This window comes from Nelumbo nucifera, chromosome 6 (genome assembly GCF_055504915.1).
Source record: "Nelumbo nucifera cultivar China Antique chromosome 6, China Antique-T2T, whole genome shotgun sequence".
In the NCBI taxonomy this organism is placed as follows: Eukaryota; Viridiplantae; Streptophyta; class Magnoliopsida; order Proteales; family Nelumbonaceae; genus Nelumbo; species Nelumbo nucifera.
In genome coordinates, this window is record NC_142654.1 from 67,013,907 (window position 1) to 67,038,110 (window position 24,204).

General features: G+C 40.4%; 1 protein-coding gene across 1 annotated transcript in view; it reads right to left on the minus strand.

Moving 5' to 3' along the window:
• Window positions 1-4,611: 4,611 nt before the first annotated feature.
• LOC104606866 (thioredoxin reductase 1, mitochondrial) overlaps window positions 4,612-24,204 on the minus strand; it is a 36,629-nt gene continuing 17,036 nt past the window's right edge. The window contains exon 2 of the mRNA XM_010272273.3: window positions 4,612-4,943. Coding sequence (XP_010270575.1) covers window positions 4,873-4,943 — 71 coding nt within the window. The 3' untranslated portion in view covers window positions 4,612-4,872. The remainder of the gene's footprint in view (window positions 4,944-24,204) is intronic.

The following is a 24,204-nucleotide window of genomic DNA, read 5'->3' on the forward strand; positions in this document are numbered from 1 at the left end:
TTTAGGGAGCTCGTGTTCTTACTTGGGGAGCTCGGACCCTTAACTGGGAGCTCGCTCTTAACAGGGAGCTCGGGCTCCTAGTAGGGAGCTCGGATTTAGGGAGCTCGGGTTCTTAGGGAGCTCGGGCTCCTAGCACCGAGCTCGGACTTGGGGAGCTCAGGTTTTAGGCAGCTCGGACCTTTGACAGGGAGCTCGCTCTTAATCAGGGGGCTCGGGCTCTTAGTAGGGAGCTCGGATTTAGGGAGCTCGGGTTCTTAGGGAGATCGGACTCCTAGTACCGAGCTCGGACTTAGGGAGCTCGGGTTTTAGGGAGCTCGGACCTTTGACAGGGAGCTCGCTCTTAACAAGGAGCTCGGACTAAGTACAGCGGTCTGGAGTTCGGGCTCGGTAGTGAGTTTGGACTTGCTTCCGATGTTCGTTTTGGGTGCTCTACTGTCCCGAGCTGCTTGCCTTTGCCACGTGTCGGGCGATCGCGAGGTCGGGCCAAATTTCCCTTCATCAATGATGTTATATTTTTAATAAATCCAAATTCTTCTTCTTCTTCTTCTTCTTGAAAACATACCTTAATGGGGTCAAGTAGGAAACTTCAAAATACAATCAGTCATATTTTTTAAAAATTTATAAAGATATATACAAGCCACCAATTGTAATCTGTCCTCACATCAACGCAGCTTTTTTAACTATCTGTACCAAAAAAAAATTAATATTGACCAACGAAAGTTTCAATATTTTAATAGAAATTTCGTTGCCATCAGGATTAGGGAGGTTGAGGAGAGTGCAAATACAAATATGTACAGTATAAATACAAATAATCCCACAAGTAGATAACATATTAACATCATCATCATAATGCAAGAAATAAGGGAATTTTATTAACAATTCTTCCAACGATAAGAATGATTTGTTTTCTTAATTACTTACATGTCTCGATCTTATGGTTTTGAAAACTAGACCGGATTGGTCGGATCAGATAACCGATTTTATTTCACCCTAAAATCGCTTTTTGGCCAAAAACCGTTGATTTGGTCAGTGACCCACTGACCTGAGCAGTCAAATCATTGATCCAAACAACGGTTTTTGACCTTTTTTTATATATAAGTCAGAACAACCCATCCGTTCAAAATGGCCTATCAAACTGTTGAACCCAAGAATCAGCCCCGGAACAGTTCCATGTCCTGTCCGATTTTAAAAATCTTGCTCAATCCTTATTTACATTATACAAAAGACCTAAACCTAAAAGCCTAATCGTGTGAACAGTAAACCCTGCTTCTCATTTACCCCCCTTTTTATCTCTTTTTGCCTCCTCTGGTCTGTATTTATATTTTAATATACTTAGACATCATAATTTGATCCGCTTGACCTAGTTGATGAATTAATAGGGTATCAAAGTTTTTCGCTGTTATGCTCATGCCAAGAAAATTGGAATTTTCTAGTTCAACGTCCAGCTGGCCATCTGGGAATAGCAATGATGGGAATTAGGGAATGCTGATTTTAAGGCTATGTTTGGTTTGAAGGAAAATGTAGGAACAGGAAGGGAAACATACAAATACCTTTATAAACCTTGTATTGATTTCTCTGTCTTCCCTTCCTTACCCTATATTTTCCTTCAAATCAAACATAACCTAAGAGAATTTTTGGTACCCAACCTATTCTAAGTTCCAACTCTAATAAAACCCACCTATCAAAGGATTTGCAACAAGTTTAGATTTTGACCTTAGGATATTAGGATATCTGATACCCAAATCTGAATAAATTTAACACAATAATAGGAATATCCCTGATACCCAATTATAAACTCATGTATTATTAAATATATGCTATACATTTTATAAGCAATTATATACATGGTAAAAATGGTTGAGAGAGGATTCAAACCCTTCCCCATTTGTCCCATGGAAAATATTCCGCACGCAAATTGGATTGGGCTAAAAAATGCATAAATCCTTTTCATTCCAAATTTGAGATAAATAAACCCTTGCCACTACCTTAGAATCATGACTTTACATTTTGACAACTTCAGAAAAATGGTTCATTATGGTTTCAGGTGAGACGGATCATGACAGATTTAACAGGTTTGGGACATGATAGGTTTGAGAAATTGAGAGAAAAAGTTAAATGGATTTGTGATAATTTGGGATTAAGAGTCCTTATAGGTTTGGAATATGCCTACTCAAAAAATTCCAAAGAGGTCTTTTCAAACTGTAGAGTCAAAGGAGAATTTAAAGGAGGCCTTATAAGAGATTAGGGGGTGTTCGTTTCTATGGCTCAACAAAATATGGAGCATTTCAATCTACTAGACTCTACTGCGGAACCACACCAAACTCTATCACATCATTCTTTGCTATGATGTGGACGATATGAATGCTTTATTAGACAAATATTTTAATAAAATACCATAATCATTTACTGCAAGACTTTACAAAATGATTGCATCAATTGTGACGTGAATTGATTTACAAGATTTAAATTTGGACTAAAAATTGTTATATAACCTAATTCAATCCACGTTATATTGTGGACTGGACTAACCTACACCTCAAATGAACAATTTTTGCACCCATTTCGGTCCAAGCTATTTACCAAATTAAGAACTTAAAAGATAGAAAAAGGATCCAAAATCCTATCTAATTCTGCTGATCCAGTTGTCGTCGTCTCATATGTACAAAATTTGTCTAGTCCAATCTGATTTTCAAAACAATGTTAAAAACAAATGTCCTCAAATCACAATTGTTGCAAGGCCAATGACTTTGTAGCATGGTTTTTGAACCATCATTAACCCAGATGGTCAAACCATTCAGTTTAGAAACCGTCCAAGCAATCAGTTCCATTTCTTCCCTGAACTGATCCCTTGCCAAAACAGTTGACTTAGTCAGCAGGTTATTGACCTAGACGATTGAACCATTGACCCATTTGACCCATACAACAATTTTCGGGTGTCTTTTTTATTATTTTTTATTTGCAACAGGCCATCCATTAATTTTTTTTAATTATTTTTATTTTTTATCATTAACCCAGAAACTGGTGGCGAAAGCAGTTCTAATTCCAAATTGGTTTTTTATAACATTCGTGCGCAGACCGAATTGAATAAGATTTCCTAAAGCTGTGTTTGGTTTGAAGGAAAAAGTAGGGAAAGGAAGGAAAAGGTGGGGAAACCTTTACAAACCTTGTATGAGTTTCCTTACCTTTCCCTTCCTTTCCCTGCTTTTTCCTTCAAACCAAACATAGCCTAAATGAAATGGCCCAAAAATCTCCAACACAACTAATTTGGAGCTCCAAAATAGTCCCCATGCTTCTCAAGAAAAAACAGTTTTAGCCTAAAAATATATATATTCCACATGGTCAAAATAATCTGATTTTTATCATCTTATATATTACAAATAAAATTTTAAGAAGTATAGTTGGCCTTTTCTTTATCTTTTGAAGGGCTACACAACGCCACAACGGGAATAACCCATCTCCCAACCCAAGTGTAGGCGGGATTTTATCACAATTCTCCGCTACAACTAACAGGAGATCTTACCAGCCAGCTGGTTGGCACCTAGCCAAAAAAAGTATAATTGGCCATTATTGATCAACCAAAATTCCAATACAAGATTTGCTATTATTAAGTTGATATGGAGAGAGGATGAAATCGAACCAAAGTTCAAAAGTATCGACACGTATCAGCCCGTATCAACCGATACTATCATATCAGAAGCACCCTGATACGCCCCTACAGAGGGTGTATCGGGGTTCTGACCGATTCAGGGGTGGAGAAGACTTAAACCAGCCCCCCTTAACCAGTTTTGAAAAATAAAAAATAAAAAAAGCACTGATATACCCGTACCAACGTATCCAGCATATAGATATTTTGAACCTTAGATCGAACATGTGGCCACTCCACGAGTCCATTGATCTTCTAGATAGGCCATATTATCCCTATACATGGCAGTCACTAAAACAGGTAGGGTTGTGTAAGGAAGCTTCATTTGACCCATTTGAGAAACTTACCTATACTATCAGAGGGAGTTCTTTTACACGATAAAACAATATCATGGTAATTTCTTTCATCTTTTAATTGATTAAAAATCAATTGTTTTATATAAACATCGTTTTGTTCACATGCTAAAACTAAAAGCAAGTCCTAAAGTTTCTCTTAAAAAATAAAAAAAAAAAAACTTTTTTCAGTTTTTAAGACTATCCATGATCCATCTCTCATTTTCCTCGGACTCCCACAACCAACAAAGCCAAGCCTGTGGTGTGAAACAAGTGCGTGTGACTGAAGCATTCATAGAGGGCTTATTGTGAACACTTGACAAGTGCCTTAATCTCTGAAACTTGATCAGGATGCATTTATTCACATTGATTTTTGAAAACTCTCAAGTGTTTTGGACTGATGGCACAAACCATAGACGACGATATTTATGCAATCTTGAAGTTCAATATGGCACAAACCATACTGATGGCACAAAACTCTCAAATATTGAAGTTCAATATTCCAATTCGCTTCGCCACGGCATCACCAAGGAATCATTCAAGATTCCAGGTAACCCATTATTTATGCCACCTTTAATTCAACCCATAACTTTATGACTCAGCCTTTCTGAACATTTACAAAAGCATCAGGAGACAGGAAAGCAAAGCAGATAACCACTTTAATCAATATAAACATAAACTGATGTAGCAAAATAAAACATAAATTGGCCTGTAACACAACAATGACATTAAAGATGATACCAATGGGAAAAATAAATACCATACTGTTTCCGCCTTGCAGCAATAGATACAGATGAGTTTTTTGCATAACAAAATCATACCATTTTCTTCGTTCTATAGGCAGGACTTCATCCGCCGTGGTGAACACTTTGGTTCCTCCACAATGCTTAGAAATAGTCAATCGCTCTTACCCTCTTGAGATCCAATCTCTTGCAGGTAATGTTCTGCTTCCAACGCTGCCATACAGCCTGCATGATAATAAGCGTTCAGCCAGTAAGTTACAACTGCAAATTACCAGAGAAAGAAAAAGAAAAAAGCTCTGCAGTACAGAATCAAAATCCTGTAAAGAATGCAAATTTTGGACAATAAACATTCAATTACAGGTACTTTGCTGTTTCTTTTTCCGATAGCCTATGCCTACTTTAATTTTTCTAACCTCCCACCCCCCATTAATATCATACAGACAAACACAATCTAGTGTAGATGTCACAAGTCAGCAAACATGACCATAACCATCTTTTTATTTTATTTTGTTTTTTTTTTGGGATTACATACTACACATTACAGGGGAATCGTGGTAGGGTAAACATGACACACCCACTGGCCATACCACGGAGAGTAGAGTGCATGTGAGGTCCACTGCCCTTACCACAAAGAACCTGCAGTTACACGGGTTGGATCCCGCACCTCCTATTCAGAAGGAAACCAAAGTGGAGGATGAGCACAAATATAAAGTTTTTTTTTATCAATAACAGTGAATTTTATTAATGGAATAAAAAGTTACGAAGCAAGGGAGCTAAACGATCTTAACTCCCAGAAACGACCAAGGTACACCCAAATTAAAAAGCAATTACATTACAACACAGCCCAAAACATTTGCCTAGCTAGTCCATCTGCCAATGAATTTGCCCTTCTCTTTACCCATGTACATTGAATTTCGAGTCCCTTAGTCAGCCACTTAAATCTTCTTTTTTCATTTCTGTACCTCCAAAGCCTAGAGTTGTCCTCTTTTAACCAGTTCACCACAATTTCAGAATCTCCTTCTATGATCAATTTCTTGATATTCATATCTTTAGCCCTTTGTACCCCTTCAAGAGCCACTAGTATCTCAGCCCTCAAGGAATCTCCCACCCCAATTGGACCAGAATACATGGCTAGCAGATTCCCCTTTCCATCTCTTACAACTCCCCCTATTCTGGAGGGCCCTGCATTGCCCATACTGCTGCCATCGAAGTTCAGTTTAGTAAAACCCTGCAATAGAAAGGTCCAACAAGAACTTGAAGCCATCTTAGCTGAAACTGATTCTGCAATTTCCTTCCACTTTCTTAGCAACTCATATACAGAAAAATCTACAAACAAGTCCAAGGTTTTCAGCCAATGTATCACCCTAATATGAGTAACCTCCACTATTGCTTCCAAACTACTCTCCTTTTCTGAAATGATCTGTGAATTTCTCTAATATGAGTAACCTCCACTATTGCTTCCAAACTACTCTCCTTTTCTGAAAAGATCCGTGAATTTCTCTCTTCCCAGATAGTCCAACAAACTGCAGCCCTAACACATCACCACATAGTCTTACCCCTTTTTGTTGACCAGTTAGGAGTGGAAGTGAATAAGCTTTGCACATCCAATGGGGGTATCCACCTGCCAAATAGAGAAGTAAATCATTCCCAAGTGAATTTAGCAAACTGACAGGAAATTAGCAAGTGGTATCCAAACAGCTATTGGGTCTTTTCCTTTTAAGCAAATCTCCCGTATTAACTCTTTCCAGAAAAGCTTTCCAACAGAAACTCCCAACCTTCAGAGGTATAGGTTGACACCACACCTCTTTAACAGGAACATGTGAAGGAACCCGAGGGAGTGAGTGTCCAAATTCTACTGTCAGCCTTTGTTGGATCCAGGAAAACCCCATCAAGGATGGATAGAAACAATAAGGTACAGTCTAACTCTGAGTCCCTTATGTCTATTCGTAAACCCAAGTTCCAACCAAACCCAGAAGTTGAATTGGAAGGTACAAGGAAGGTAGAAACCGATTCATTTTTAAGGGTAGTGATAGCAAAAAGAGCCGGAAATTGGTCTTCTAAAGAAGAATTTCCAAGCCAAACACGTTCCCAAAATTTAATGAGATTGCCTGAGTGCAAGTCATACCTGATTCAGGGAGAGAACAAAGGCAAAATACCTTGAATAGCTTTCCAGAGAGATGCTCTTGTAGTCCTTGTTAGAATCCCAAAGTCCCATCCATCGTTTCTTTCTCCAATGAGAATCTCCACAGCCATTTCCCTTGTAGTGCCAAGTTCCTATTCCTTATGTTCCCAATACTCAAACCTCATTCCTTCTTGATTCTACACATCACCTCCCACCTAACCCTATGGTCCTTCTTCTCCTCTCCCGGCTCACAAAGAAAGTCTCATTAGTTTTTCCTACCTACTAGCCACCTCAGCCGGGACCTTAAAGACTAACAAAAAAAATAAAGCGAAAGGTTAGCCAATGTAGACCTAATTAGGGTGATTCTCCCTCCCAGAGAGAGAATTTTTCTCCCATGTGGTAAGCCTCTTCTCAAACCTCTCCACAACTGTATCCTGAAACTCTCCTTTCTGAGGGTTATCACCCAATGGCAAACCAAGGTAGTTTATAGGCCAATTAGATACTGTGCACTCCAAAATGTCTGCACACTCGGATATCTCCACCTCTCCCAAATTAACTCCTACTATACAACTTTTCTCAAAGTTCACTTTAAGTTTTGACATTTGTTCAAAGAGTTGTATAGTGAGCTTCAAGTTCCTGATCCTATTGGGATCCCCTCCTTCACAAAACAAGATCGTGTCATCTACAAATTGCAAGTGTGTGAATGGTATGTTCTCCCTTCCAACTCTCCACCCCCTTATTAACTATCTGAAATCTGCTCTAGAAATTAGTCGCCCCAACACCTCTGCAACCAAAGTAAATAAGAAACGATAGAGGGGATCTCTTTGTCTAATCCCTCTCAAAGCTAAGAAGAAATCCACCAGAGTCCCACTCACCAATATAGAGTAGTGACAAGTCCTAATGCAACCCATCACCCACTTACACCAATTGTCTCCAAACCCAAAATTGATCATCACCTCCAACAGGAAAGACCAATCAACCAAGTCATAAGCCTTTTCCAAATCCAATTTGCAGACCACCACAATTTTCTTGGATCTCTTGAAATCCTCCAAACTCTAATTAGCTTTGAGTATTTGGTATGTTATATGCCTCCCCTTCACAAAAGCTCCTTGGTTATTTGCTATAATTGCTAGGAGCACTTTCCTAATCCTGATGGACAACACCTTAGTGATAATCTTATAAAGGCTATTAACTAAATTGATTGATTTGTAGTCCTTTGGATGGTTTGCATCTCTTTTCTTGGGCACCAAGGTAATGAATGTGGAATTCAGCCTAAGGTTAACCACTCCTCTATTATGGAATTCATCAAATACCCTCATTAGATCCTCTTTTAGTACCTCCCAACAATCCTGATAGAAAGCCATTGTGAACCCATCCAGCCCTAGTGCCTTTGATCTAGCCATAGAGAACACTGCCTCCTTTACCTCTTTCAGGTCAAATTTCCTCTCTAGCCACTCCCTATCTTCTAACTTCAAATTTGGCCACTCCAACCCCTCCAACCACACCCTATTAGTCAGGGGTCTTCTAAATATAGACCTAAAATGATCCACAAAAACCTCAACAATCTCTCTTTGATTGGAAACTACTACCCCTTCAATCTCCAAACTAGAGATAAAATTCCTTCTCCTTCTTCCATTTGCCACAGCATGAAAAAACTTGGTGTTTCTATCCCCCTCTTACAGCCATTTACATCTTGATTTTTGCCTCCAACTTATTTCCTCCTTGAGCAGACAATCTTCTAACTGTTTGCGCAATTTCCATCTTTGTTCCTTATCCTCTTTTGTAAGCCATCCCCTCTCTTCTTTCATATCCAAGAGTTCAATTTGTGTAATCACGGATTTCTACCTTTCCTCCAATCTCCCAAACTCTAAGAGGTTCCATTCCTTGATTCTATCTTTTTTTTTATCAATAACAACAACTTCATTAATAATAAGAGAAAAGTGAGATTATGGATACAAGAGGGGAGATAAAATATCTTAGCTCCCCATTAACAGAATACAAAGAGAAAAAATTAAAAATTAGCCCAAAAGATCGAGTCCCTATTCACCCCTTGCTTGGCCAACCCATCCACAAATGAGTTAGCACTCCTCTATTGCATCTCAATGTCCCTACATAGCCATAAGAACTGTTTCTTTTCATTGTTATAGCTCCACAACCCATTGTCCTCTTTCTTCAACCAGCTAACCACACCACCTTCAAATCACCTTCCAGGATCAACCAGCTGATATTTAATTCCTTTGCTCTTCGAATTCCTTCCAGCACTGCTAGGATCTCAGCCCTAAGAGAGTCACCTTCTCCAATAGGGCCAAAGAACAAAGCAATAACAATCCCTTCCTCATTCCTAAAAACTCCAATCCCATAGGGCCCTAGATTCCTTACACTACTGCCATCAAAATTCAATTTTATAAAAAATGAGGGGGGAGGGAACCAAGAGGGACTAAGAGTCCTCTTGCACCGAGTAGTGGTAGCAACCTCTTTCCAATTTTTTAGCAAGTCATCCACAGGAAAGTCTGAAAACAACTCCAAAGATTTTAGCCAGTGGGCAACCCTTAATAGAATTAGGTCTAACAATTCTTCCAGGGTTCTTTCCTTGTTTGAAAAAATATGTGAATTTCTTTCTTCCCACAACGACCAGCACACAGTTGCCCTAATACTCCTCCACATAGTCTTCCCTCACTTCTTAGGCCATCTGAAAAAATGAGAGAACAAACTTTGGACACTCCCAGGATGATTCCAAGAACACTCAAAGCGGGAAAAAACCCACTCCCATACAGTTTTAATGACCTTACAAGAGACCATGAGGTGGTAGCCGAATTCCCCATCAGCTTTACAAAGAGAACATCTATTAGGAAGTAGACAATAGTTGGGTCTCTTTCTCTGAAGTAAGTCAATTGTGTTTATTCTTTCCAAGAAAATTTCCCAACAAAAAAAGCCAACCCGAGGAGGAATAGGCTTGCTCCACATTTCCTTAGCCAGAAAGGACAACCCAATAGGGACAAAAGGCTGAGTTAAGGTTTCAAAGAACGAAGCACAAGAGAAAGTACCAGAGGTGGAAGGGGTCCAAAATCTAGTGTCTTCCTTATCAAGATTTAGAAAAACATTCTCAAAGATGGCTAGCAAAGGTAACATGTTGTCCAAGTCTGTATCCCTAATTGCCCTACGCAGGCCTAGGTTCCACCCAAAACCATAAGTGGAGTCTGAAGGAACCAAGAAAGAAGAGATAGGTTCATTTTTCAAGTCAGACAGAGAATACAAGGAGGAAAACTGGCCCTTCAGAGGTGAATCCCTGACCCAAAGTAGTTCCCAGAATTTTATTCGGTTACCAGAGTTTAGACCATACCTGATCCAAGGGGAAAAAACTGGAAGATGATTGTGAATGGATTTCCAAGGAGAAGCAGCTATAGCCCTTGCCATGATTCCAAGATCCCAGCCCATGTATGCTAGCCACAATTTATCCCTTTCTATTGTAAACCTCCACAACCATTTTTCCAACAAAGCCATATTCCTTTTCTTGATGTTACCAATCCCAAGACCTCCTAGTTTTTTACACCTAGTTACCACCTCCCAACTCACCCTATGATCTCTCTTCTCCTCTCTAGGCTCCCACAGAAAATTCCTTATTAATTTTTCCAAGAAATTGGAGACCTTAGAAGGGATCTTAAACAATGACAGATAGTAGACAGGTAGGTTGGCTAGGGTAGACCTAATCAAAGTGACTCTCCCACCTAAAGAAAGATAATTTCTCTTCCAAGCCGCCAGCCTCTTCTCAACCTCTCCACTACCGGATTCCAGAAGCTTACATTCTTAGGATTATCTCCCAAAGGGAGGCCCAAGTATGTCAAGGGCCAATCCGAGATTGCACAACCTAGCTCTCCTGCAAATTCCCTTAGGTCCCTCTCATCCACATTCACTCCCACCACACAACTCTTATCAAAGTTCACCTTGAGGTTAGATATCTGCTCAAAGAGTTGTATTGCCAACTTTAAATTCCGGATCCAATTAATGCCCCCTCCTTCACAGAACAAGATTGTGTCATCTGTAAACTGCAGATGTGTCAGAGGAACCTCCTCCCTTCCTACTCTCCACCCTTTTATCAAATTCCTCGAGCCTGCTCTATGGACCAATCTCCCAAGTACATCAACAATCAGGGTGAAAAGAAAAGGGGAGAGTGGGTCTCCTTGTCTCAGACCTCTCAAAACAGGAAAGAAGTCAACCACAGTTCTATTCACCAAAATAGAATAATGACAAGTCCTAACACAGCCCCAAACCCAATTACACCACCTGTCTCCAAAGCCAAAAGTTCTCAAAATCTCCAACAAGAAGGACCAATCAACTAGGTCATATGCCTTCTCCAAATCCAATTTGCAAACTACTCCCTTCTTCGATTTCCTAAAGCTCTCCAAGCTCTCATTTGCAATGAGGATCTAATCAGTGATCTGCCTTCCCTCCACAAAAACACCTTGATTGGGTGCAATAATAGAGGGAAGCACCTTCTTTATCCTAAGAGACAACACTTTTGCAATAATTTTGTACAAGTTAGTCACCAGACTAATAGGTCTAAAATCCTATGGTTGTGATGCCTCTTTCTTCTTTGGGACCAAAGCAATGAAAGCTGAGTTCAAACCCGGATTTATTATTCCCCTTCCTTGATTCTATCTTTCAAATACTAGAGCTTCTTGTGAAACCTCATTCTACTCCATTCCACTGTTGGATTACTCTCTACCCACCACTCTTTAACTTTTTTAAGGAAGCTCAGATGTCCTAACCACATATTTTCAAATCTGAAAGGAGCAGGTCCTACATTTCCCATCTCCTCACAAATTACAATAGGCTAGTGGTCGGAAGTTACTCTTGGAAGTGCTCTAGAGGTCAGATTCCCCCAATGTTCTTCCCACTCATTTGAAAATAAGAATCTGTTCAACTTGGAGCAAACAGGATTCACTTGGAGATTGGACCAAGTAAAACAACTATGTGATAATGGAATCTCCTTAAGTTCAAAAGCATCCACAAATTGATTAAATTTCCTCGTGCTCATAGTCGACCTTTGCCTGGGACTGTTTGTTTCTTCCAAAAATTTGATTACATTGAAGTCACCACCTAAACACCATGGCCCTTCCCACAAACCCCTTATATCAGCCAGTTCTTCCCATAATTTCCTCCTCTAGATATAGTCATTCGGCCCATAAACATTGGTTTATCAACTCCTCCAGACCTATAAGTACATCATTTTTCCACATTGTCACAATGCCCCCCACAGACCCCCAGGAAGGCAGGGAAGCCCAACTAATCCCCCTACTTCTCCATACACTCCTTTCCCACGTAATGTCAAAATCTGCTCTTTTGGTCTTTTGCAGCATTACAACATCTGGATTTATTTTCTTGATAGCCTCTTTGATTACTGCTCTATTCCTTGCACTTCCCAACCCTCTAACATTCCAGTTTATGATCTTCATTTATCTCTATTTGCAACCCCCTACTCTTAGTGCCCTCACTTATTCCCTTTCCTCCTTTCCCCTTTAACACCAAAACTTTATCTCCTTCCACATCCTTCATCAGTCTTTTGGCCTCACTCAGTTTCCTCTTCTTTACCTTGACTTCTTCTCTCTTTTTTTTTGTAGGAACACTTTAAGGTCATTTGGATCTTTCAATTTACACCCCAACTTCTCCACAAAGGCTGCCACAGAATCCCCCCTAGTGAGCTCTCTTTTGTCAACCTTTCTATTCCCTCCCTCCTTACTTGTTTCTCCATCACTACCTCCTTCAATTCTTTCTATACTGCCCCCCTCTACCCCTTCCTTCTGTAAGTTTTTCTCCTCAACTTCAATTCACAGCCTCTCAAGGATTTCCAAAATTCTTTTATTTCTTCTTACTTCCTCCTCTCTTCCTACCTCTTCCTCTTGGCCCTCCCTATTTCTACTACTACCTCTCACCCCTTCTTCGCCCGCACAGGCTACAGTCTCTGGACTGGGATCGGTATCTAGCACACAAGACACAGAGCAGACATTAGTATCACAAACTAAAAGGGCACAATTACCTGGGTTATGTTGAGATAGGATAGGATGGATGGAAGTGGAGGCAAAAATTGTTAGGCCCTGCATTTTGGAGTTTGGGAGTCACCTAACTCCTTGGCTCGATTCTGAATAGTTTGCTTTCCCGTCTCATTTGTTGTACAGTGATCTTTTCCTTCACCCTCCTGTTTGTCCCCCACTATTGTATCCCCGACGTGCTTCTGAGAGGTCTCAAATACTTCCTTACCCAAATCCTGTCTGGCAATATGATTTGGTAATGGAGCTTCTGAGTGTGAATCTTCCACCCCCAAACTTAAGATTGTGTTCTGCTCTATTGATCGACTCTTTTCTGACAAATCGAAGGGGTTGTTCTTCGCAATTTCCTTCCTCTGCTTCTCCTGTAAACAGTGAATCAAGATTTAGAGTCACTGCAAACTCTTCCTCAAACAACTTCTCGAGCCCAGCACTCCTTATACTAGATTGGTCGTCGGAGTCCTCTTCCTCCAAGTTGCAGCCTAATCGGCCCTTGTCGATACCCTCCCTTTCCTCATTGCAGTCTCTTGCATACGTGGGATTTGGTCATTCCTATGATGATTGGCCTGCCCTAGCTATATCAAAATCTAGGCGAGAAGTCCATTATAACACTCCTTTTGGAATCTACTCTATCCGCTTGGACAGAGCTGGAACACCCCATTTGCCTTCTTCAAAGAAGATAGACGATTTCTATCGTCTATAATCCCTAACATCTTCCCCCGATCCACGTGCTCGCTTAAACAGTCACGTGGGTTGCAGTTCAACCCTGTGGTTGGCCCGTTTTGACCTCCTATTGATTCAGATAAACCGGCCTGCACCAAACCTTTGATTGATCCAACCCCCTTCTTAACCATGTCAGCAAAAGAAGCCTAGGCCCCCAACTTTTCATTTAATTCAAATTCGCGTCCTTTAATAGTTTACGTGTCTTTTGGTTTTCTTCGGTCAACTTCCAGCTTCCCCTTTGGGCCTGTATTGTTCATCAACCCGTCCCGCCAGCACCTATGTGCCACGTGTAATCCAGCCCTCCACGTCTACATCATCTTCTACCTTCGTTCTTCGCCCCCAGAACTCCACCTCTACCTCTGAAATCAGCCATACTCTATACTAGGCTCCATCGGACAGAACTTCTATTATTCTTGGAATCAATTCTGGTTTCACCCCAACAATCCAAACCTCCACAGCTTGCAGATCTTGCAACTGGACTTCCTCCATTGCCCCGCCCAACAGCATCACTATGTTTCTCAGGTTTGATTCATTCCAAAGATGGAAGGGAAGTCCTACCAGTTTTAGCAGGAAGCTCCCACCACTGGATTCCATCTCATTACATATCTGCTTCCAATTCTGGACTTGGACAAATCCCTCTTCAGATTTGAACGTTGTGAATCCCCTGTTTACTTCATCACCGATTATTAACACCGCCTTCCTGTCTGAGAATGGCTTCAGAGCGACCTCAGTTTCCAGTCTCAAATTGTGCACCACTAAGTTCAGTAACTTCCTCCAATCTTTTATATCCTTGTTGGCTGTTATCACCATTCTCCGCTCCCAGTCGCCTTGCTCAGCCTCAAGCCACAATTTCTTCTATCCATTTGAACTCGCTATTGCCTCTCCACGGCTAAAGGAGTTCTGCTTTAATGGATGGCTCGAGCATTTTGGTGGACTATCTTTTGTACTTTGTTCTTGCTCTTGCTCCTTGTATGGATGCTTGTCAACAAAGACGAGAAACTACTGTAATTTATCTGCAAAGGCTATCCAACCTTGTAACTGCTTCCCATCTGGTAGACAAACCATTTGTTTCCTATCTCCAAAGTATTCTGAGATGGTAATAAACCAGCCTTTCTCGTTGCGTCTCAACTCTACTTCGTATCTTTTTCTTTCCATCTCTAATACATTTCTCCACCCTACTGTTCTTATAGATTGGAGTACTCCATCAATAAACCCCTTCAACCACAGCACTACTTCCTCGAACAGAAGTATCATCGCCTTCCTGTCTTCTCTAACTTTTAGCAGGTTCTTACCTATGGCCCTTCCACTCTCGAATAATATTTTCTTCACTTCGATACACAGTTCGGCTTTCCACCTGTTTGCCGCCTGAAAGTTTTCGTCACTTCACCGCTCCATTGCACCTATCTCCTCACGACTCTTTCTAGAGGGTGTATTTTCTTTTTCCTTTTTATCCGTGACTGTTAAAATTTTAATATTATATTCTGCAACAGACTTAAATTGATATTTTAGCTACTTCATATTTTTCATTTTTAATATTTTTTCTTCCATATATGGTCCAAAGGTAAATGTTCCAACAACAATCAAGTGGAAGATAATTGAAGCCCACAAGACTAGAAAACGGTACAAAATTGAGACTCCTACAACAAAGAGGAAACGGTTATCTGCAGGTTTCTCTGCATTAGCACATACAAAACAATTGATGGCTATGGTTAAGGATAGCTTGGGGAACTCAGTCCAGCTAAAGATAACCCTAGGAGAAGCATGGTCCTCGACCCACCACACACTTATGAAGTAACTGAAAAGGAACTCCAAGAAAAAATCATTCAACTAATTTTCTTCTTTTAACCATGGATGGTATTCCATTCTTTCATCACAGGGCTTTACACCTCCAGTGCAGTTTTCAGATGCATGGAGTGCTGAAAAATGGCCTTACCAAAAAAAAGTGCTGAAAAATGGCAACCCAAGCCATCCATCTGGTGGAGAAACTATCCACTACAGATCATGTCCCTCCCAACCCACGTAAGTCTTAAATTTCAATATTCAACTCAACAATGCCTAATCCGTATGACATCATGATGAACACTTGAAATTATGTATAAAAAGCTTTGCCAAGCTGCATCCTAGCCATATCTGAGTAAACTAGGTGCTTGGCCACACAAATCCTATTTCTATCATAGTTTTCAAGGCGCCAAGGCGAGGCTAGACGACCATGGGGCGCCCAGGCACCTAGCCCTCGCCTAGGCGATGGAATCTAAAACTAAGGTTTCCAATGGATTTCTACCCTTTTGAACTAGTTTTTTTTTTTTTTTGGATTTATGTATTCTGCACTTACTTTTGTGCTTGGAACTTGAAAGAACTGAAGGGGCAGAGCCCCTATTTTAGATCAACAAGGAACAAATACTAAAATAAAAGAAGAAAATGAAAAAGAAAAGTAGAGGGCGGAGCCCCTGTTGTAGACCCAGAAAATCTGGTGAAAAAATATTAAAATAAAAGAAGAAAAGAAGGGACAGAGGCCCTGTTTCAGAAATCAATGATGAGAACAAACAAAAGCTGAAAAAGTGGAAGAAATTAAGAATAAAGGAAGGGGGCGGAGCCCCTGTTTTAGACCCAGAAAAGCTGGTGAAAAAAAATTAAAATAAAAGAAAAATATGAAGAATAAAAGAAGGGACGGAGCCCCTGTTCCGCCCCTGTTTCAGACACCAATAATGAGAAAAAAAAAGCTGAAAACATGAAGGAAATTTAAGAACAAAAGAAGGGGGCGGAGCCCCTGTTTTAGTCCAATAAAATGATTCAAAAAACTTGGAGAAAAGATACAAAAAGGAAGAGGAGAAAATGGGGCATAACCACCGTTTTAAACCAGGAAACACAGAACAAAACTAAGAAGAAGAAGAAGAAGGATTAACTCACCTTGACTTTAGAGGACTGTGTGGGAACGATGGAGACTGTTGTTCTCTCATCTTCCTCAGTTCGATATTTCGATTCTATTGTCAATGTGAAACCCTCGAAGATTAACTTTGTTTTTACTTTCCTCAATACAAAAGCATGATAACATGCAATAGGTTCTATTATAATAACTAAAACAACCAATAAAATATTATATATTTTATATTTTATATTTTTTTATTTAATAAATATTTATATAAGCATGTGCCTAACATTGTTGGCGTTTGGGCACGGCGTTCTTTGAAACTACAACATTGTCAGTTAAATAGATGGTTTGCAATCTAACATGAAAACAACCATTAGTCAAAGCATAAGGACACAAGTGAGAGACCATTAATTTAATTGTTAGAATGTAAAATACAGGAACAAACTTCTAAGTTGAACCACTGAAACAAAACTCATGAAAAACTAGAGGCTTACTGCATTTAATATTTTAATGATAATGAAAAGGGGTATTGGGGCATGTAACTTCATTATATGCAAAACCTCCTGTTCCCAGGCAAGAATGAATGGACAGTATAAGAGCTAAAGAAAAAAATTACCGCCTGCCTACAGTCACTTATTCGTGATCATGAAACCAAGAAAACCAGTGTTTCCACACTCTATCATCAATCATGATCAGAAAGACCAAACATTAAATTCCTAAAGAACTTAGAAAGGAATCATGTTCAGGATATCTATCCTAACTTGGGTGCTGCAATCTTTAGCGCATCAAGCAGAGAAAAAATGGATTTTTGATTCCTACAAGGTGATTAACATTGACCAACTTTCCTTTCACCAAGAAAAATGGTATGCATTCGCTAAAAAACCCATTTCATCCTGGGAGACAACATAGTTGATGAATGGTTTTCATGGTGCCGAGGCAAGGCTAGTTGATTGGGCCACCTTATCACCTAGGAAATAGGATTATTTTGAATAAAAATCATGAATCCTAAAATTCCCTAGGTTCCATAACAAGCAGCAACCATCTTTCAATAATAATTGTCTATAATCTTCATTTTTAACATACAAATCAACATATTCGTGGAAAAAATGGAAGAAAGAAAAAAATTAGAAAATAGAGGGGTTGAGTTTCTATTTTTGTCCTAGGAAAATAAAAAAGAAAAGAAATGATGAAAGAAGAAGAAGATTAAAATCAATGTGTTCATAAAAATTTTGAGAACCTCCATGCTTATTAGTTCAGGTTTGAAGCCTCCATGGGTTCAAGACAGTATATATCTTGATTGAACCCTGACAAATAAGAAAATAATAAAAAGAAACTAGTACTTTTTTAGTATTATAATCTAAAACAGTTAAGAATATAAAATAATGCAATAGAACCATATAAAAAACATCTTGGTGACTAAATGAGACAACCCTCCATGGTGCCTTATTGCCTAGGCGTCACTGTAAATGTTAAGCTTCCTTGCTATTTACCTGATTGGCTGACTGTCATAGTTAGGTTGTATATCCTAGAGATAGTCTGTATTTTCTATGACAATGGATTGTTCATATACCATTTGGCGATTGGTGTAATAATAGCAAACATTCCTTTGCTAGGTTATTTGGATTTTCATTTGATTGATAGCAGCATATTTGTGTATATTGGATAGTCACAAGAAATTGTTGTGACAATGTGAACTCAAGAAAACTAAATAACCAAGGAATGCATTCACTGAGTGATTTGGTTTATCCTTCGACTTATCTGGATTTTTTAGAGGCCACAACGAAGTGTTATCATTATGTGAACTTATTGCTCCACATGTTTGTTAGGCTACCTTCGTATTTCTTGATATTCCTAGTAAGGTGGTGGACCTTAGAGGTAGTGTCCATTTTATCATATGCAGTGGGTAATTCATATATCACTTAGGGTAGCAACAAGCATATGCACTCACTGGGTAATTTCATCTTTCATTTGATTGATAGAATGACCATGTTTTAATAGAGGGTTGCAAGAAAGTGTTGTGACCATGTGGACTAATCAAAACCAAATTACCTAGGCATGCATTCGCAAGGTGATTTGGTTTTAAATTTGATTATTAGCACGTCCATGACTTATTGGAGGATCACAAAAAAGTGTTGTGACCACATGAACTCATCAAAATTAAATCACCCAAGCATGGACTTACTAGGTGATTTGGTTTTTCTTTTGATTGATAGCATGTTAGTGTTTTATTGGAAGGTCACAAGAAAGTATTGCAATTTGTGACATTGTGAACACATCACAAATTCACAACAGATGTTATCCAACCTTGGTATTTCTTGATTGTCATAATAAGGTAGAAAATCTTAGAGGTAGTCTCTATTTTTTTATATATCAGTGGGTTATTTTTACATCATTTGGGGTAGGAAAAGACATGCACTCATTGGAATTATTTGATTTTTCATATGACTGTTAGCATGTCTGTGTTTTATTGTAGGGTTGCAAGAAAGTGTTGGGACCATGTAAACTCATTGAAACCAAATCGCCCAAGCATGCACTCATTCAGTAATTTGGTTTTTCATTTGTTTGATAGCATGCTTGTATTTCATTGGAGGGTCACATGAAAATTGTTGTAAGGCTTAAGTGTTCCTTGTAACTGATGTTAGTGGGACAGTTTCGGCTACTAGTCCTTTCTTTCTTTTTTTTTTCTTTCTTATTGTTCTTATCCTAGGATATGCCGCCAGGGGCATACTTGTAATTTTGTCTTTTTTATAAAGATTAATATAAATAGAAGACTGGCGGCTGCCAGTACGGAGTTTGCTTTTCTTTCTATCATCCGTACCTCTCTCTCTCTCTCAATCACCACAAGCAACAACATGGTATCAGAGCGGAATTTCTAGGCTGGAGAAGACCTACGATCCTAGCATCAGCCTTTCTAAAGAGGATTGGGCGTGGCTACTTTTGTATCAAAAAAAAAAGAAAAAAAAAACCCTAGCGGCGGCTGGTCTCAGTTCTCTCTGGCGGCTGCACTTACAGAAACCCTAGCGGCAGCTTGTGTTTTCAATCTTCTTTGGCGGTTGTGCTTGCAAAAACCCTAGTAAGTCTTGCGGCTGTACTTCTGCTGAAACCCTAGTGGCCCCAAGCGACAGTTACTGAAAAACCCTAGTTGTGTCTGGCCGTGGGATGGTGCTGGTCTGCTGAAACCCTAATCGAAGAAGGGTGTTGATGGTGCAATGAAACCCTAGCAGGTTCTGATCTAGTGTTGAACAGGTGTGGTTTTGTTTCAGTTTATCTCAGTATTCTTTATCCAATGGTGCGTAGGGCTTATGCCTTGATTATATGATTACTAGTTTGAATAATTGGATGGTTAGAGTGGGGGAACCACATTCAGACTGACAGTAATGTCTGTATTGGTGGTGCTGAACCGATGACCGGACTATTTATTGTTCTGTTTGGACGTTGTAGTGACTGATCTCTTATTCTCAGGAGTAGTTCTTGTGCTCTCAACAATATTCAATAGTTTGTTGCTCACATTCTAGGAGTAAACCCTGAGTTGCCACATTCCAGTTGTGGCGGCTGTGCTGTTAGGTGGCATTTGGACTGGTTGGTTGTAATATTCAATGGCAAGTCAGGAACTGACCTCACCAGGGAACACCCCAACCCGCAACACAGCAGGTATGGGAGGTGAAACCATGGTTTTTTCCATGCCAATTACCCCCTTGAATGGTCTGAACTACCTGGAGTGGGCTAAGAGTGTAAAACTCTATGTAACGGCAAGGGGTAAGGCTGGTTACATCAATGGAAGGGTGAGACGACTGAACATGATAGGTGGGACCAAGAAAACAATATGGTGATGTCTTGGCTCCTCGCAGCCATGGAACCTGATGTGAAAAAGAATTTTATGTGGGCAGACACCACCAGTGAGATCTGGGAACAGGCCAAAATTACCTATTCTGAGCAAAGGCATTACGCCAAGATTTACCAACTACAAGCTGAGTCCTCAACATGTAAACAGGGAAACCGTAACTTGTCCTCATATTATTCAGCTCTTACCTCCATATGGAAGGAGTTGGACCATTATCAGGCCATAGAGTGGAAGCACGATGATGATGCTAAGGCCTACAGGAAGCTGATCTCTCAGCAACGAGTGTTTGCTTTCTTGTTAGGGCTGAACCCTGTATATGAACCATTAAGGGTGCAGATCCTAGGAAGCAAAGAATTGCCTATAGTACACGAAGTATACTCCCTCGTCCAATCTGAAGAAAGCAAGCGAAGTGTGATGGTTACAGCTGAGGGGGAGCAACAAGTTGCCTTGGCTGCGGTGAATAACAGCTCAATAGGGAAGAAAAGTGATCCTAAGAAGGCAGATGATAAAGATAAACTCTTTTGTACCCACTGTAGAAGATCACGACATACACGTGACACCTGTTGGGACATCCACGGGAAACCCAAGTGGGCAGCAAAGAATCAAGAACAGGGTAAAGGTCACTTGAAAAGAACAAGTGCAACACATGTGGCAACCCAAGACACTCAGGTTGCCGGCAGTACCCGGGACCCTCCTAATAAGCCTGACCCCAAGGAGGATATAATGAATTCATTTAGAGAGCATCTGGAATCTTATGGTAGGGCATTGCGGCAATTGGACAGCTCAGTCACTGGTACTCCCTCTACCTCTTTTGCATCTACTTCAGGTAATGTGGCTTCTGCATTCCATGTCACTCCCACAGATTCCTCTTGGATTATTGACTCAGGGGCCTCAAATCACATGACCGGTAAGCCTAACCTATTCCATTCTTATAGCCTTTTGTCAGGAAGGGATAGAGTGAAACTTGCAGATGGTTCATTTTCTTCCATTGCAGGTCAAGGATCGATATCCCTTCCCCATGGCCTTAACCTGAATTGTGTATTGCATGTCCCTCAACTTCCCATAAATTTGCTTTCAATTAGTAGCATTACAAGTTCTTTAAACTGTAGTATAACCATTTTTTCTGACTCATGTGTTTTTTAGGACCTAACTTCTGGGAGGACGATTGGTAGAGGAAGCCTGGTGGACGGTCTCTATATTCTCGACAACAAAGCTGGCCTCTTCATGTCATCCTCAGAGTCACATAGTCAATCAAATAAGAGTCAAATTTTGTTGTGGCACAGTTGTTTAGGTCATGTTTCTTTCGAAGTAATAAAATGTTTGTTTCCACTTTTATTTAAGTCGTGTTCAGTGTCAGAGTTCATGTGTCAAACGTGTCAGTTGAGTAAACAATGTAGAACAACCTTTCATTCAAGCAATAAAAGATCAAATGTTCCTTTTCATGTTGTGTATTCTGATGTATGGGGGCCTACAAATGTAATCTCTGAGTGTGGATATAAGTATTTTATTACATTGATTGATGATTACTCTCGCTATACATGGGTAATCCCTATGCGTAGCAGAGATGAGGTTCCAAAGATAGTGAAAGACTTCCAGAGGATGGTGTTTACACAGTTCCATGTTGAAATACAGATCTTCCAATCCGATAATGCAAAGGAATACTTCCATGGGGAGCTAAATGAGTTCTTCGCTTCCCATGGGTCTATTCATAGAAGCTCATGCGCTAGAACACCACAGCAAAATGGGGTTGCAGAAAGAAAAAACATACACCTCCTTGAGGTAGCCCGCGGGATGATGTTACACATGAATGTCCCAAAAAGGTTTTGGGTGGATGCTATACTTACAGTTGCGTATGTCATCAACCGCATGCCCTTCAAAGTATTGAATTACATGGCCCCTCATCAGTTATTGTACCCTCAGTCACCTTTATTCTCCATCCCCATGAGAGTCTTTGGTTGTCAGGCCTTTGTCCATGATTTGTCTCCATCCAGAGGTAAATTAGACCCTCGGTCCATTCCTTGTGTCTTCCTGGGGTACCCATCCTCTTAAAAGGGGTATCGGTGTTTTGACCCAGTTAGTCATAAATATTTTGTGTCTATGGATGTGTCCTTCTTTGAGTCTGAGCCGTTCTTCCCTCCTCCTCAGGGGGAGAGCCGTAGTGTGGAAGAGGAGAAGTAGGTTCAGTTGTCTCTTCCTTCTATTCCGGACCTCACTCCCTTCCGTATCTTCCAACGTACTCGTCGGAGAGATCAGTAGTGTGATAGAAATGTGGAGCAGTCAAACACTGAGCAACTGACATCATCAGAATCCCAGGAGGTAAGTCCAACCCCTAACCCTACTCCCACTGTGGACGACCTAGACATCCCTATTGCTCAATGAAAGGGAGTCAGGTCTTGCACTACCAAACACCCCATTACCCACTTTGCTTCCTATGACCACATCTCTCCCTCGTACCGAGCCTTCCTATCGGTAGTTGACTGCATCCCTGTTCCCAAGAATGTTGCAGAAGCCTTAAAATACCCTGAATGGATAGATGCCATGGAGGAGATTGATGCCCTCCACAAAAATCAGACTTGGGAATTGGTGGATCCTCCAGAGGGGAAAGAACCCGTGGGGTGCAAATGGGTGTTCACAGTTAAGCACAAGGCAGATGGAACAGTTGAAAGGTACAAAGCAAGACTAGTAGCCAAAGGGTACACACAGTATATGGAGTTGACTATGATGAGACTTTTGCTCTGGTTGCTAAGATGAACTCGATTAGGATTCTCCTATCCTTAGTTGTAGGGCTGTTCATAAGAAGGCCCAACCCGACCAAACCGACCAACCCGGACCGATCCAACCCGAGTCGGCCGGGTTTTCATCAGTACAGGTCGGTTTCGGGTTGTGCAAATTCCTAAACCGATGATTCGGGTTGGTTTCGGTTTTCACACAAGAAAACCGAAACCGATCCAAATTGAACCGACTTAGTTCCTAGTTCAAACATGAAGTTCCAAAGCCCATTAGGCCACCTAGTTTTTGAATGGTTGCAAGAAACTTTGGATTAGTGAATAGTAATTAATGAACAACTTTTGTGATTAACTTTTCATTTAAATTTTATCATAGGAGATGGCTGAAATGATGTTCAATTTATGAATGTTTTTAAAATTAGCAAGATTTTATCACAGGGATGAACTTAGAACCGAAACCGACCTAACCCGACTCAAACCGACCAGATCGGTTTTGCTTAACACTGGGTCGGTTTCGGTTTCTATGTCAGGTAACCCGACCAAGTCGGGTTGGTTGGAAAAACCGCAATAAACCAACCCAACCCGACCCGTGAACAGCCTTACTTAGCTGCTAACTTTGACTGGGAATTGCATCAACTGAACATAAAGAATGCCTTAATGAATGGTGACTTGGAAGAAGAGGTATACATGGTTCAACCTCCTGGATTCTCTGCCAAGGGAAGTGAAAACAAGGTGTGCAAGCTACGAAAGTCTCTCTACGGCTTAAAACAGTCTCCTAGAACCTGGTTCAATAAGTTTCACATGGCAGTTCAAGAGATGGGGTTCCAACAATGCCAGTCTGATCATACACTTTTTGTGAAGAGATGTCTGGAGCAGGTTGCCGTATTGATAGTGTATGTAGACGATATCATCATTACAGGGAGTTGGAGTTCAGAGATACAGAAATTGAAACAATTCCTTGCATCCAAATTTGAAGTGAAAGATCTAGGACTCCTAAAGTATTTCCTTGGGATCGAAGTTGCCCGTTCAAAAAGGGGTATCTTTGTCTCTCAAAGGAAATACACCATTGATCTATTACGAGATACAGGTAAATTAGGTGCAAGGCCGGCAAACACTCCTATGGATGCGGACCACAAGCTAAGTGACTGTATTGGTGAACCTCTG